General features: G+C 35.7%; 2 protein-coding genes, 1 long non-coding RNA gene and 1 pseudogene across 3 annotated transcripts; 2 read left to right on the forward strand and 2 right to left on the reverse strand.

The window, feature by feature from the left end:
* The first annotated feature begins 778 nt into the window (after positions 1 to 778).
* LOC121780450 lies at positions 779 to 1,695 on the forward strand (annotated as a pseudogene).
* Positions 1,696 to 2,364: 669 nt separating this feature from the next.
* On the reverse strand, positions 2,365 to 4,756 carry LOC121780563 (zinc finger MYM-type protein 1-like). The gene is made up of 2 exons (XM_042178198.1): positions 2,990 to 4,756; positions 2,365 to 2,907 (listed from the first exon to the last, which is right to left on the reverse strand). The coding sequence occupies exons 1-2, from the start codon at positions 4,754 to 4,756 to the stop codon at positions 2,365 to 2,367; spliced, it is 2,310 nt and encodes a 769-aa protein (XP_042034132.1).
* Positions 4,757 to 6,799: 2,043 nt separating this feature from the next.
* Positions 6,800 to 8,673, forward strand: LOC121799191. Its single transcript, XR_006050168.1, has 2 exons — positions 6,800 to 6,972; positions 8,248 to 8,673. It is a non-coding gene; the product is annotated as an uncharacterized LOC121799191 (long non-coding RNA).
* Positions 8,674 to 9,010: 337 nt separating this feature from the next.
* On the reverse strand, positions 9,011 to 10,739 carry LOC121799197 (cell number regulator 8-like). Its single transcript, XM_042198540.1, has 3 exons — positions 10,382 to 10,739; positions 9,728 to 9,930; positions 9,011 to 9,435 (listed from the first exon to the last, which is right to left on the reverse strand). The coding sequence occupies exons 1-3, from the start codon at positions 10,629 to 10,631 to the stop codon at positions 9,196 to 9,198; spliced, it is 693 nt and encodes a 230-aa protein (XP_042054474.1). The 5' UTR covers positions 10,632 to 10,739; the 3' UTR covers positions 9,011 to 9,195.
* Between the last annotated feature and the right edge of the window lie 787 nt (positions 10,740 to 11,526).

Raw genomic sequence — 11,526 nt, forward strand, 5'->3', positions numbered from 1 at the left:
TTATTGCAAGCATGCATATAAAACAGGAAAAAGGAAATCAGCTTAGGATTATACCCAACTAATAACTATCATAGTTTCTGCATGGTTTAAAAAAGTAACTTTTTGTTTTTTATGCAAATTAATCAGTGTAGGAATATCCCCATGGGCCATAGTGTCTGCATGGTTTAAAATATCATGATTTTTTGTTTTTCAAGCAAAATAAATCAGTTTGGGAATATCCCCAACTGTCATAGTTTCTGCATGGTTTAAAATTATCATAAATTTTTTTATTTTTCAAGCAAAATTATCTTATCTGCACTGCAGGATTCAAAATGACCAAGTTTAGACATATTGATGATTCGAATTGAAGCGAGAACGAGTATGATGATTTAAGCACTCAATGCTAGTACAAAATGAACCGACCAATTGTGGCATTTTTGCTGTTATCACTACATCTCCGTCATTGGTGATGTTATTATTGAGTTCATTTAGTCTAACGTCTAAGCAAAGAGACTAGTGATGTAATTTCATCATATCCCCAATTTGTCAGTAACCTGCCAACAGATGATCTCTACTATTATAATTAGCATGGTATATTAATAAATCAAGATTTCCAGAATTAAAAAGAGTTATAGTGGATTGAATTGGTGGGGAAACCAAATTGTAATCGTGGTGAGAAATGGCCAGAAGGTGGTGGGTAATAAATTCCACCCATAGTATTCTCCTATATATATATATATATATATATGCAACTTTGTAAGCAGAGAACACCATCACTTCATTTCTGTGTAAACCTAAGATGGCATCAGCTTTCATCTTTCTGTTAATACCGTTGCTCTTCCAATTTCATTCTGGCAACTTTTTTTTGATCCTTTATTATTATTATTATCAGTACCACTTGCACACTAGTTTTATTATTACAATTTGTTTACTCTTACCAAAGTGAGTATGTTTGTATATGAAGGCGAATGTGTAGCTGCGATTCGCGAGCAGAAGAAATAGTAAAGGAGCAAGTGACCGCCCTTTATCACGAGCACGGAAACACTGCCATTTCCTGGATCAGAAATCTCTTCCACGATTGCGCTGTTAAGGTACACACTCAGCCATTTCGCGCATCGCTGCTGTTGGAGGCTGCAAACGGAGAAGGAGGAGTTTCGGGATGAGAAACTTCAAGTACATCATTGAAAAGATCAAAGCCGCCCTGGAGAGACGGAGCGCTCATGCTGGGAGGGCCATTTGTAGCAATGAAGACCGGTAGAAGAGACAGCAAGCAAAGCTACGCAGCACAAGTTCACAGCTCCATCCCCAATCACAACGACACCGTTTCAGCAGTCCTTTCCACCTTCCAAGCCATGGGCATTGACACCTAAGGAGCAGTTGCTCTGTTAGGCCCACTGCATCAACCTCGTCCACAGACCCTCCTCGACCCGGCCTACGCGGAGTACCTGAAGAAGCGGTGCCCGTCACCGCACCCGGATCCGAAACGCCGATGGTGCTGGACAACAATTACTACAAGAACATACTGAAGCACAAGGGGCTGTTGGTGGTGGATCAGCAGTTGGTTTCGGATCAAAAAACTCACGAGTTTGTGGAGAAGATAATGGATATTTCTGTGATCAGTTCGCCAAGGCTTTCCTCATTTTGTCCGAGAATAATCCTCTCACTGGGGATCAGGGAGAGAGTAGGAAGGATTGTCGATTTGTCAACAAAAAGTGATGGACTCACTTTTAGTAAGGCATTGTTTTAGTTTTCTTAATAAAGCTATTGCATATGGAGTAACAATTATAAATGCCACATAAGCTTTTTTTGTTTTAATTTAATTAAAACAGAATAAAAATGAACCATCTAACAAAAAAGAAAAGGTATGTAAGCAATTTACTATTTTTATTTGTTGAGTAAATCCAGACACAACAAAATGCTGGGGAAATTAACGAATATATCAGACGATGAAGCGCAACTCACTTGGTAAGACGTTTTTCCTCCATCCATTAGATCGAATGTTCGAGTCAACCCGGGGTGGATGGGAAACATTTTTCTTTGGAAAAATAAAGTAATGAATAAATTGCATCTTCCTCGTCACACTCACGGCGGTGTGACTCTGGAAACAGAGATGCAGAAAATGCGTACTATATTTCTCTCTTGTTAATTTTTGTTGGGTGATTATTACTATTATTATAGTCAGGGGCGGACGCAGAAAAAATTGACTGTAAGGGCTGGACTTCACGTAAACATAACATATATATATATATATATATATATATATATATATATATATATAAAATATAATATAAAAACCGCAAAAACTATAAAATGCATATATATTTAATACGAAGTAGTCCAAAATATATCTAATAAAAACAACATGTCATAGTTGCGGTTTTACGTCTAAAGCGATGGCAACTGAATTCTACGTGTTCTCATCGATTGAAAACGTTGCAAGATTTTTTCATTATCAATCGTTGAAAACAGGTCCTTCTCAATGTACACAATCAAACTATCATTCATCCACTCATCTCCCATCCGATTTCGCAAGTCAGTCTTGATGGTCTTCATTGCAGAAAATGCTCTCTCAACAGAAGCAGTAGCAACAGGTAAAACCAATGCCAACTCAATAATCCGATAAACCAACGGAAAAACCAAATGTTTACCACTTTTGACCATTTCCGTAGCAACGTCTCCTAAGTTGCTTAAGGCAGAAAATTGAGGATCACATCGTACATTAGCAATAAAATTACTAAGTTGAAGTGGAAGCTGTGAACAATCAATTGCAGAGAAGTCCTCGTGATATAAAGTAGCAAGACGGATTACTTGATCATCATTGAATCGAGAGAAAGAATTTCTTGGATCAAGACATGATATGCATCCTAGCAACTCGGTGCTAGCTTCAGAAAATCGATTATCCATCTCTTGTATAGTTAAATCAACCACCTTGACATTGCAACCACAATAACATAAATTATGATAAATATATATATATATATAGAAGACATGAATAGGAATATTATAATACCTGATTAAAAATCTCTACACGATAATGATGCAAATTCGTGATCAACTCTGCTCCATACTTCTTATAACCACGGCGTGGTATAAATTCATCCATATCAACTTGTGAAATATTATGCAATTCACAAAACTTTGTTGCTTGATCATGTATGTCTTCCCATCCATTCTCTCTAAAACTTTGCAACTGATGTTTCACACTTTGGATCAATGATATGGCTTGAATAATATTTTGATCTTTCTTTTGCAAGGCAATGGATAATTCATTGGTTATTCCCAATAAATGTTTCATCAAATGCAAAGTGAAAACAAACTCATAGTTATCCATCCTTTCAATCAATCCTTCAGTGGTACTTCTGTTATCACGGAGAGTAGCATCGTCACGTACAACTTCCAACACTTTCTCAACCGAAGACCACATAGAGCATAGACGAAGCAATGTAAAGTAATGTGAGCCCCAACGAGTATCTCCAGGCCTTACCAAACTAGTTTCTTGATTTTTACCTCTTCCACTTATGACTTCTCCATCATTAAGTTGTTCAACTAATCTGTCATGTTGCAACTGCCTAAGTTGGTCTTTTCTCTTACAAGATGCCCCGACCATATTCACAATCATGGAGACATAGCTAAAAACATCCTTCACAACTCTAATACCCTTGGCAACCGCAACAATAATTAGTTGGAGTTGATGAGAGAAACAATGAATATACATGGCATATGGATTTTCTTGCAATATTAAGGATTTCAATCCATTAAACTCACCCCTCATATTAGAAGCTCCATCATATCCTTGCCCTCTCACTTTAGATAGAGATAAATTATGCTTCACCAATAAATCATCAATAGCACATTTCAAAGTATGAGAGGAAGTGTCAGTTACATGCACGATTCCAATAAATCGCTCAATCACATATCCTTCGTTATTCACATATCTTAAAACAACTCCCATCTGCTCCTTCATTGAAACGTCTCGAGCCTCATCAACCAAAAGAGTGAAAACTTTATCTCCAATATCATTAACTATGGCAAGTGTAACCTCTGAAGCACAAGCGTTTGCTAATTCCTTTTGAATTCGTGGTGAATTCATTTGATTGTTAGCAGGAGCATTTGCAAACAAAGTTTTGGATACATCATCGTTAAGTTCACTAAACCATAAAAGCAACTCAATAAAATTACCTCGATTTGAAGAACTACTTGACTCATCATGTCCACGAAAAGATAATCCTTGCTTTAAGAGAAACTGAGTCACATTCAATGAGACTGTCAACCGAATGCGATATGCAACTTCCATCTCACGGGTATTTGACCGTAATATACTTGCCACACTGTTCCTTTGATCTTGAAAAGCTTCGAACTGAATTCTAGCATTATTATGACAACTATTCACGCCTCCAACATGATAATTGAATCTTTCTAATGCATTTTTCCAGTTGCTACAACCTGTCTTTGTAAAAGCATCATCTGATTGTCGACCCCCTTTATCCGATTTCTTGAAAAGGTAGCACCAAAAGCAAAAAGTTGCATCCTTTGATACACTATACTCTAACCATGTATACCTTTTAAACCAAATATCTTGAAAACTTCTTTCTTGATTACCATATTTCTTTTTTTCATACTTATGTCCTATTGGTTGACAAGGGCCCATATTCAAGTACTCTCTTCGCACTCTATCTCGAATTGAAACATCGAACTCTTCAATTGGCTTGCGTTTTCCCGGATCACCAACAATATCATTCAAGTTCAACCCAACTTCTCTTCGGGGCTGATTTTCCATTGCTTCAACAATGGGTTCACTTGGAGAAGAAAATTCATCCCGACGCTTTTTTTTAAAGAAGCGTTCCATCCTCTACGGTCAATCTAAGCAATAACGAGAGAAGTACAATATTAGTTTATATACATAACTCCATAAGATATAAAGATGCTATCAACACTCACTAATATAAACCGTATTCTATACGACAATCACAAATATTAGCTTGCAACTAACCATTGTTATAACTTTTTTAGCTTGCAACTATTCTATCAAAATTTTACAAAAACAAGAAATAGAATATAAAATTAACAACTTTAATAAACTCCTTACCTCACAATTTGTAAAGAATTTGAATATTAATTTATCTAAAGTTTAAAAGACTTGAACCCCAATTTCACGAAATGCTATTGTTTCTGTATCGCCGCTCTGTAACCTTCAAAATGAAACCCTTATGTTCTCCTTTTTAATTTTTAAAATCTTAAAAACGTGTGGGGGTGTTGGCCAAGTAAAATGTAAACTCATTTTACTATAATTTAATAATAAAAACGTGTTCAAGTTTAAAAAGTAACCACACCCTGTCAAAGCATTTAAAGTGGGCCCATCTGACTTTTACTTTTATTAATTTATGTATAAAAATCCTATTCTTCTTCTTCCTTAGGCTTCTCCACGCTATTGTTATATTTCCTCCGCAAATTTTAACTTTTCCTTTCTTTAATTTTCAGCCCCATACAATTATGCATCCAAAATAATTTGTTCTTCAGTAGCACTATTTTGGTAAGGGCTTAACAGAATTTTTTAAAATTTTAAAAATTTTGAAAGTAGAAAATAAAAAAAAAAAATTGGGTAAGGGCTCCAGCCCTACCCTCTTTGTACATGTGTCCGCCCCTGATTATAGTTATGGGCTTACACTAACAATATACTCTGGTTATTTTCCAAACTGATCATGAATGTGTTTGGTATGGTATACCTTACCGAAACCATCATACCGTATACGGTATACCTTACCGAAACCATCATACCGTATACCTTACCGAAAATTCGATATGAGAAAAAATCATACCTTTACCTTACCAAAATTTTCAGTATACCGAACTTCGGTATACCTTATTTTCGGTATGACAAATTTCAATATCGATACCATACCTTATTTTCAGTATGTCATATCTAAATTCGGTATACCATACTTTTACGATATACCAGAGTTTTACGGTATATCGGACTACAATACGACATACCAAAATATCATTATTTTGTAAATAATTCTAAATACAAACACAAATGAAAATAAAAATTTTAAAATACTTAGAAAACATGAAATTTAATCAAACTCAAACATATTCAATAAAAAAACTGCAACAATTAAACTCCATGCAATCATATAACGTTCAACGATATTTGTTTGGAACTAATTTAACTAAAATCTTATATTTGTTTGAAACTAATTGATTCAACGATATCAAGTTTTCCTAATTGAGTTTATTTGATTTTATACTTACATGATTACCCGACAACTATAATGAAGCAAGCTTGGATTTCTACATGTAAATATTTATTTGTTTGGTAAAAGTATGAATTTACTTGATATAATTTGACATATATTGATATCGGTATATAGCGAAAATTATGGTATATACCATAGTTTCGGTATATACCTAAAATTACGGTATATACCGTATTTTCGGTATACCCCAGTATACCTCGGTATATGAAAATTCATACCGTTACCATACCGAAATAAATCGGTAAGGTATGATACCTTACCGAAAATTGCGGTATACTGAAAATCCGGTGTTTTCGATATTTTTTTGATACGGTAAGTGCGATATTTCGGTATTTCGGTATTTTTACCCAGCCATACACTCAACTAATAGCTAACGTTCGCAACTTAATCCTCAGCCCCATAATTTTTTAAAAAAATTAGTAATACTTCTACATTTTTCATTTTATTAAAAAATTTATACCTGATTCCTGGTAAAGGATATTTTCGAATTTTGAGAAATATTGTAGGGTAAAACACAACATCTTGAAAAGTAAAGGATCAAATGTATAAATTCCGATCGGGCTGTTCTAGAATTGCACAAACTTCAGTCCCTATTTATGACACTTATCAATTTCACGCGCATTCGCTCTAAATTTCCTACTCCTTCAGTTTAGAACTCGTCTTTCTTTTCCTTTTCAGTTTCCATCTTTGGAGTTTTCACCCTAAATTACCGATGGATTTCGATCAACATCAATCGGTACTTCTTTATCTCCAATCTCTCTTCGATTTTGTTTGATATCGATAGATCTGATTTTTTTGCGAATATGTTATACCTATCAAAGTGATCTGCGAATTTCCATTTACTATGGGGTTCGGTATGTTGAGATTTTTGGGGTTTTAGGGAAGAGTTATTATAATTGGCGGGTTCATGCTGTTATGTTTTGCTTGCATTTGAGTTTTCATGGAAATAATGTGATTGTTTGAAGATTGGGTTGAATATTCATGTCTGAAAGAGAATGAGGTGTTTATTAATTGAACCACAAATGCAGCTGGAAAAAAAATTATTCAGCTATTTTTGGGAACATGGTATAATTCATGAAATGCCCTATTGAGATTATTACACCAAATGATTGTGACAAACACTATTACCTAAAACAATGAACACAAACAATATTGTACATGTAAAACTTAGTAAAATCACTAGATCGTGAATCAAAGATAGGAACTTGATAAGCTCCCCGCACTGTTACTTTAGATGCATTCACAAGGAGCCAAGATACGTCGTCCTCGCAACAAATAAAGTTTGCACTAGAAAGATCTGTCACTCTCTAAAACCACATTCTATAAGCTCATTGTATAGCATTGGGAAGCTAACAATTCGAACTACGCCACCCAGAATCTGTCATTAGATAGTAAGAATGTGTTCACCATTGATTCTCTGGAAATAGGTCCAATCTCTTCTGCAATGGCTTCAATTTTAGCCCAAGTCTCAAGTCTCTCTCTCAGCATCTCATCCTAGTTTTCAGTTCTCTGTTCTTTCTATTTTTCTCAAAAATACTAGTAGTAGTCCATCTAATATAACCTTCTCGATTTGACTCTTTCTTGGCAGGCTCGGTCCAAATACTACGCTGTCAATTAGGCTGAATATAGTTGGATCTTCATTTTTTAATGTTTTTCTTATTGTCTATCACTGCTTTAGCTTGTTTTGTGTAGATTAAATTTTTGACAGAAATGGCGTATATAATGTTCAGGAAGATGGAATGAGATTAAGGTTGTTACCTTTGGTTCAAATGAAAGGAGTAAAAGACTAGTTAATGGTAGTAAAAGTAGTGATTTGATATTCTAATCCAAAGCTCTTGTGTTTGGGCTTTGGATCCAATTCGTGAATAATTAGCTTCAATTTGTGCCTGCATGTACCCTTATTGTGTCAATCTTTGACACAAAACATATGAACTAATAATTAAATACTGTATGCATGTAACATGGCTAATTTCTAACATCAATTTAAATGTGTGGTGTGTTTGATGGGCAGAAAAATGTGGTCCCGGAAGCCAAAGGATTCAACCCAGGATTGATTGTGTTGCTTGTTGTTGGTGGGCTAGTGTTGGCATTCCTTGTTGGCAATTATGCGCTCTACATGTATGCACAAAAAACACTTCCTCCGAAGAGAAAGAAGCCCATCTCGAAGAAGAAGATGAAGAGGGAAAAATTGAAGCAAGGCGTATCAGCACCAGGCGAGTAGAGCATTTAGTGATGGTGCTGATGTATGCCTGTTGTTGATTGCCTGTTGTTGATGACTTTTTATCTTGATAGCCTCTTTTCACTCTTCCATCATACAACTTCACCTTTATATTTAGAACCTAAGACTGTTGTTTATTTGTTCCTCGTAATTTGTGTGGAAGCAAGCATGTTAAAAAGGCTTTGACAAATCAAAATAGGCCATTTTTATCCTCACTAATTAGCCATCTTGTACATGTGAGGGTTAACTAATTTCTAGTGATTTAGAAATGCAGAACTGTCAACTTCCATATTTTTTAGATCAGAATTTTCTAAAAATGATTTAAATATGAAATAAAAATGAACTCAAGGGTAATCTAATAATGATATATCTGCATTAAAAATTCTCGTGAGTTTAAAGTACATACTTCACCATTTGGGAATTAGGAAGACTCGAGTTTTAACAACCGGAATGAGATGGTAAACAGATAGAAATGTTAGTACTACTAATACTTTTCAAGCAACCAATCCTATCATGCAGAGATGAAACAAACCACCAATTCCTAGCAATATGAAAATAATTCAACCAGAAAGTCTGTATATTAGTATATTTCAATAAATCGCACATCCTGCCGATAAAGGGCTTATACACACAACATAACAATTGACTAAGAAAACCACACTTGACACAGACATACAATTAAAAAGGAGGTCTCATCACAATTGTATAAAAGTAGACGGTTTCTCTTAATGCTCAAAGTTTCTATGCTTGACGGCCCATTGTTTGTTCCCCGGGTGGAATCATGACTACGAATGGCTGGGCATTGAAGCCGGGATGTGGAAGCCTGCGGCGGATCTCACGCCCCTCCTGGCAAAGGGCACATGCGTGGCAGAAGACATGGGTAGCAAAGTCACAGGCCGTCTCACATTGCTCGCGTTGAACTTCATCCTCTACAAAGCTTCCACAGCACCCACATGATCTTGCAAGTGCCTCACTACTTCCCTGTTGTGAAAGTATTATAAGATCCCCTGCTCTTCTCAAAGTAAATTCCACATATATATGAATAATCAATACAAGCAGGGATGCTCTCTCTCATAATAAAAAGGGTCACCTGATAATTCAAAAAAAAAAGCAAACTATCCAAACAAGAAAGTAAACAAGATTTTCTAATTGACACCATGAAAATAGAGCAGACAGAATATCTCCATGTAATTGCACTTGAGTGACATTTATCACAAACTTGTAGCAGGTTCATATCGCAGTTTGAAAAGTAGAATATAATTAGATTGCTCACCTCTAAATTAAATTTGCGACGAATGGCTGTACGGATGGGATAAGAGAACCACGGGGCAAGACAATTCCAGCCAAAAAAGGTATTCCCCATAAGGTACAGACCAGTGTAAGGCAAACAGTGATTAGCAAATGTACCAGGAGAAGATCCAAGCCTCTCCACATTGCTCCCATAAAGCACACAAGGAGCCACACTACCCAACAAACCTGCCCAGCATTCCATCTATCATAAAGCCATGTACAACTCAAAGACACAAGTATACTATGCCAAGATAAATACCAAAATGCATATTTATATCTTAATCACAAGGATTTCTCCAATCTAGCCCTTCCAATCGAATATGAATCCAGCAAGCTTATCTCAAATTGTTCAAATAACCTAAGACAATAGGATATCCCATGATCACATTTGATAGTCCCTTTTGACTTTTGGGTAGCCATCTAATCTGAAGATTACCAGTGCACCTCAACAAATTCATTCACAAATACACATCCAACCTTTTTAAATTTCTTACCCCCTTGAAAGTAGATCTAGAATCTACAATCAACATCAAACCCACAAACCAAAAAAAAAACAGATCACCAAACATCTCAGTTTTCTCGGCATACAATTAGGCATAAATGCAAAAAAACCAAGAAAAGAAAACAGAATACTCACAAACTTCAAGATCACTACTGCAGAATTCATCATTCCTCCCAAGACAAGATAAGAGGCCAGAATCCCACTGGGTCCTCTCCATCACGGATTCAGCCACCGGTAGCCCATCGGCGGTCCATCCGACCGAAATCGCCGCAGAAACCGGAGCATCGATATTCTTGCCGACGGGGACGGCGGATTTCTTCTCATTTTTCATCTCAACTTCTTCTTGTTTGGGTAAAAGAGGATTGGATTCGGATGAATTCGCCATTTTCGCAGATGATGATAAGATGTATGGCAATTGGCAAATGGGATTCCTAAAATTTTATGAACAATCTCTGATTTCAGTATCCCCCAAAGTCCAAACCCAACCGACAGCTCTTTGTATTAATTAAGTATTTATAATAATTTAATATTATTGTAAAGCCGCGTGGAAGACGTAGACGAGCAGGAATTGCTGATTAACCTTCATTATGGGTACTTTTTACAATTTGTTCTTTTTGAATAATCTGCCCCAAAAAAACGAGATATTGTACTTTACTACTCCACTACTTATTACTACTATATATTATTGACCCAATCATCACTCTTAAATGAAAATGATTTACTGTTTCTTTCTTTATTATAGAAAATCGTACTCCTAATAAGGAAATATTTACGTTTGGACATTAGTCGTAATTGACAAAAATAATAGTATGGATTAAACTCATTTTTTAATTTGAAGAATAGGAATGTTGGAATATCTTAAAATGATTGATAATTCTTATGATTTGAGTTAATATCTATTATTCATACCTTAAATAAAAAATTCATTAATATATCTTATTACTCCCTCCGTTTTTTAAAAATAGCAACTATTTTCATTTTGGGTCGTTCCTTAAAAATCAAAACTTTAGAATCTTTCTATTTTAGGACATGAACCACACAATCCACTAACTCTACTTTTCACTATTTTTTCTCTTCCTCTCTCTTATTTTACTCATTTTTCTTTTCCTCTTTCTTACTTATCAATTCTGCTCACTTACTTTATCAATTGTGTATTAAGAGCACCCACAACCGTGCTCTTGCCAACGAGCACGGTTGTGGGCCCGGTGCCACTATTCCTGCCTGCTCTTAGGCAAGAGCACAACACCCACAGCTGTGCTCTTCCGCAAGGACGAGCACGA

Source organism: Salvia splendens, chromosome 1 (assembly GCF_004379255.2).
Source record: "Salvia splendens isolate huo1 chromosome 1, SspV2, whole genome shotgun sequence".
In the NCBI taxonomy this organism is placed as follows: domain Eukaryota; kingdom Viridiplantae; phylum Streptophyta; class Magnoliopsida; order Lamiales; family Lamiaceae; genus Salvia; species Salvia splendens.

Excerpts from the sequence above, each read along its gene's own strand:
- LOC121780563 (XM_042178198.1), bottom strand. The coding sequence starts at position 4,756 with ATGGAAAATCAGCCCCGAAGAGAAGTTGGGTTGAACTTGAATGATATT. Across the intron at positions 2,908-2,989 it reads GTGTAGAGATTTTTAATCAG|GTGGTTGATTTAACTATACA; the intron begins GTATTATAATAT and ends TGCAATGTCAAG.
- LOC121799197 (XM_042198540.1), bottom strand. The coding sequence starts at position 10,631 with ATGGCGAATTCATCCGAATCCAATCCTCTTTTACCCAAACAAGAAGAA. Across the intron at positions 9,931-10,381 it reads CAGTAGTGATCTTGAAGTTT|GTTTGTTGGGTAGTGTGGCT; the intron begins GTGAGTATTCTG and ends AATGCTGGGCAG. Across the intron at positions 9,436-9,727 it reads GTCGCAAATTTAATTTAGAG|GGAAGTAGTGAGGCACTTGC; the intron begins GTGAGCAATCTA and ends CTTTCACAACAG.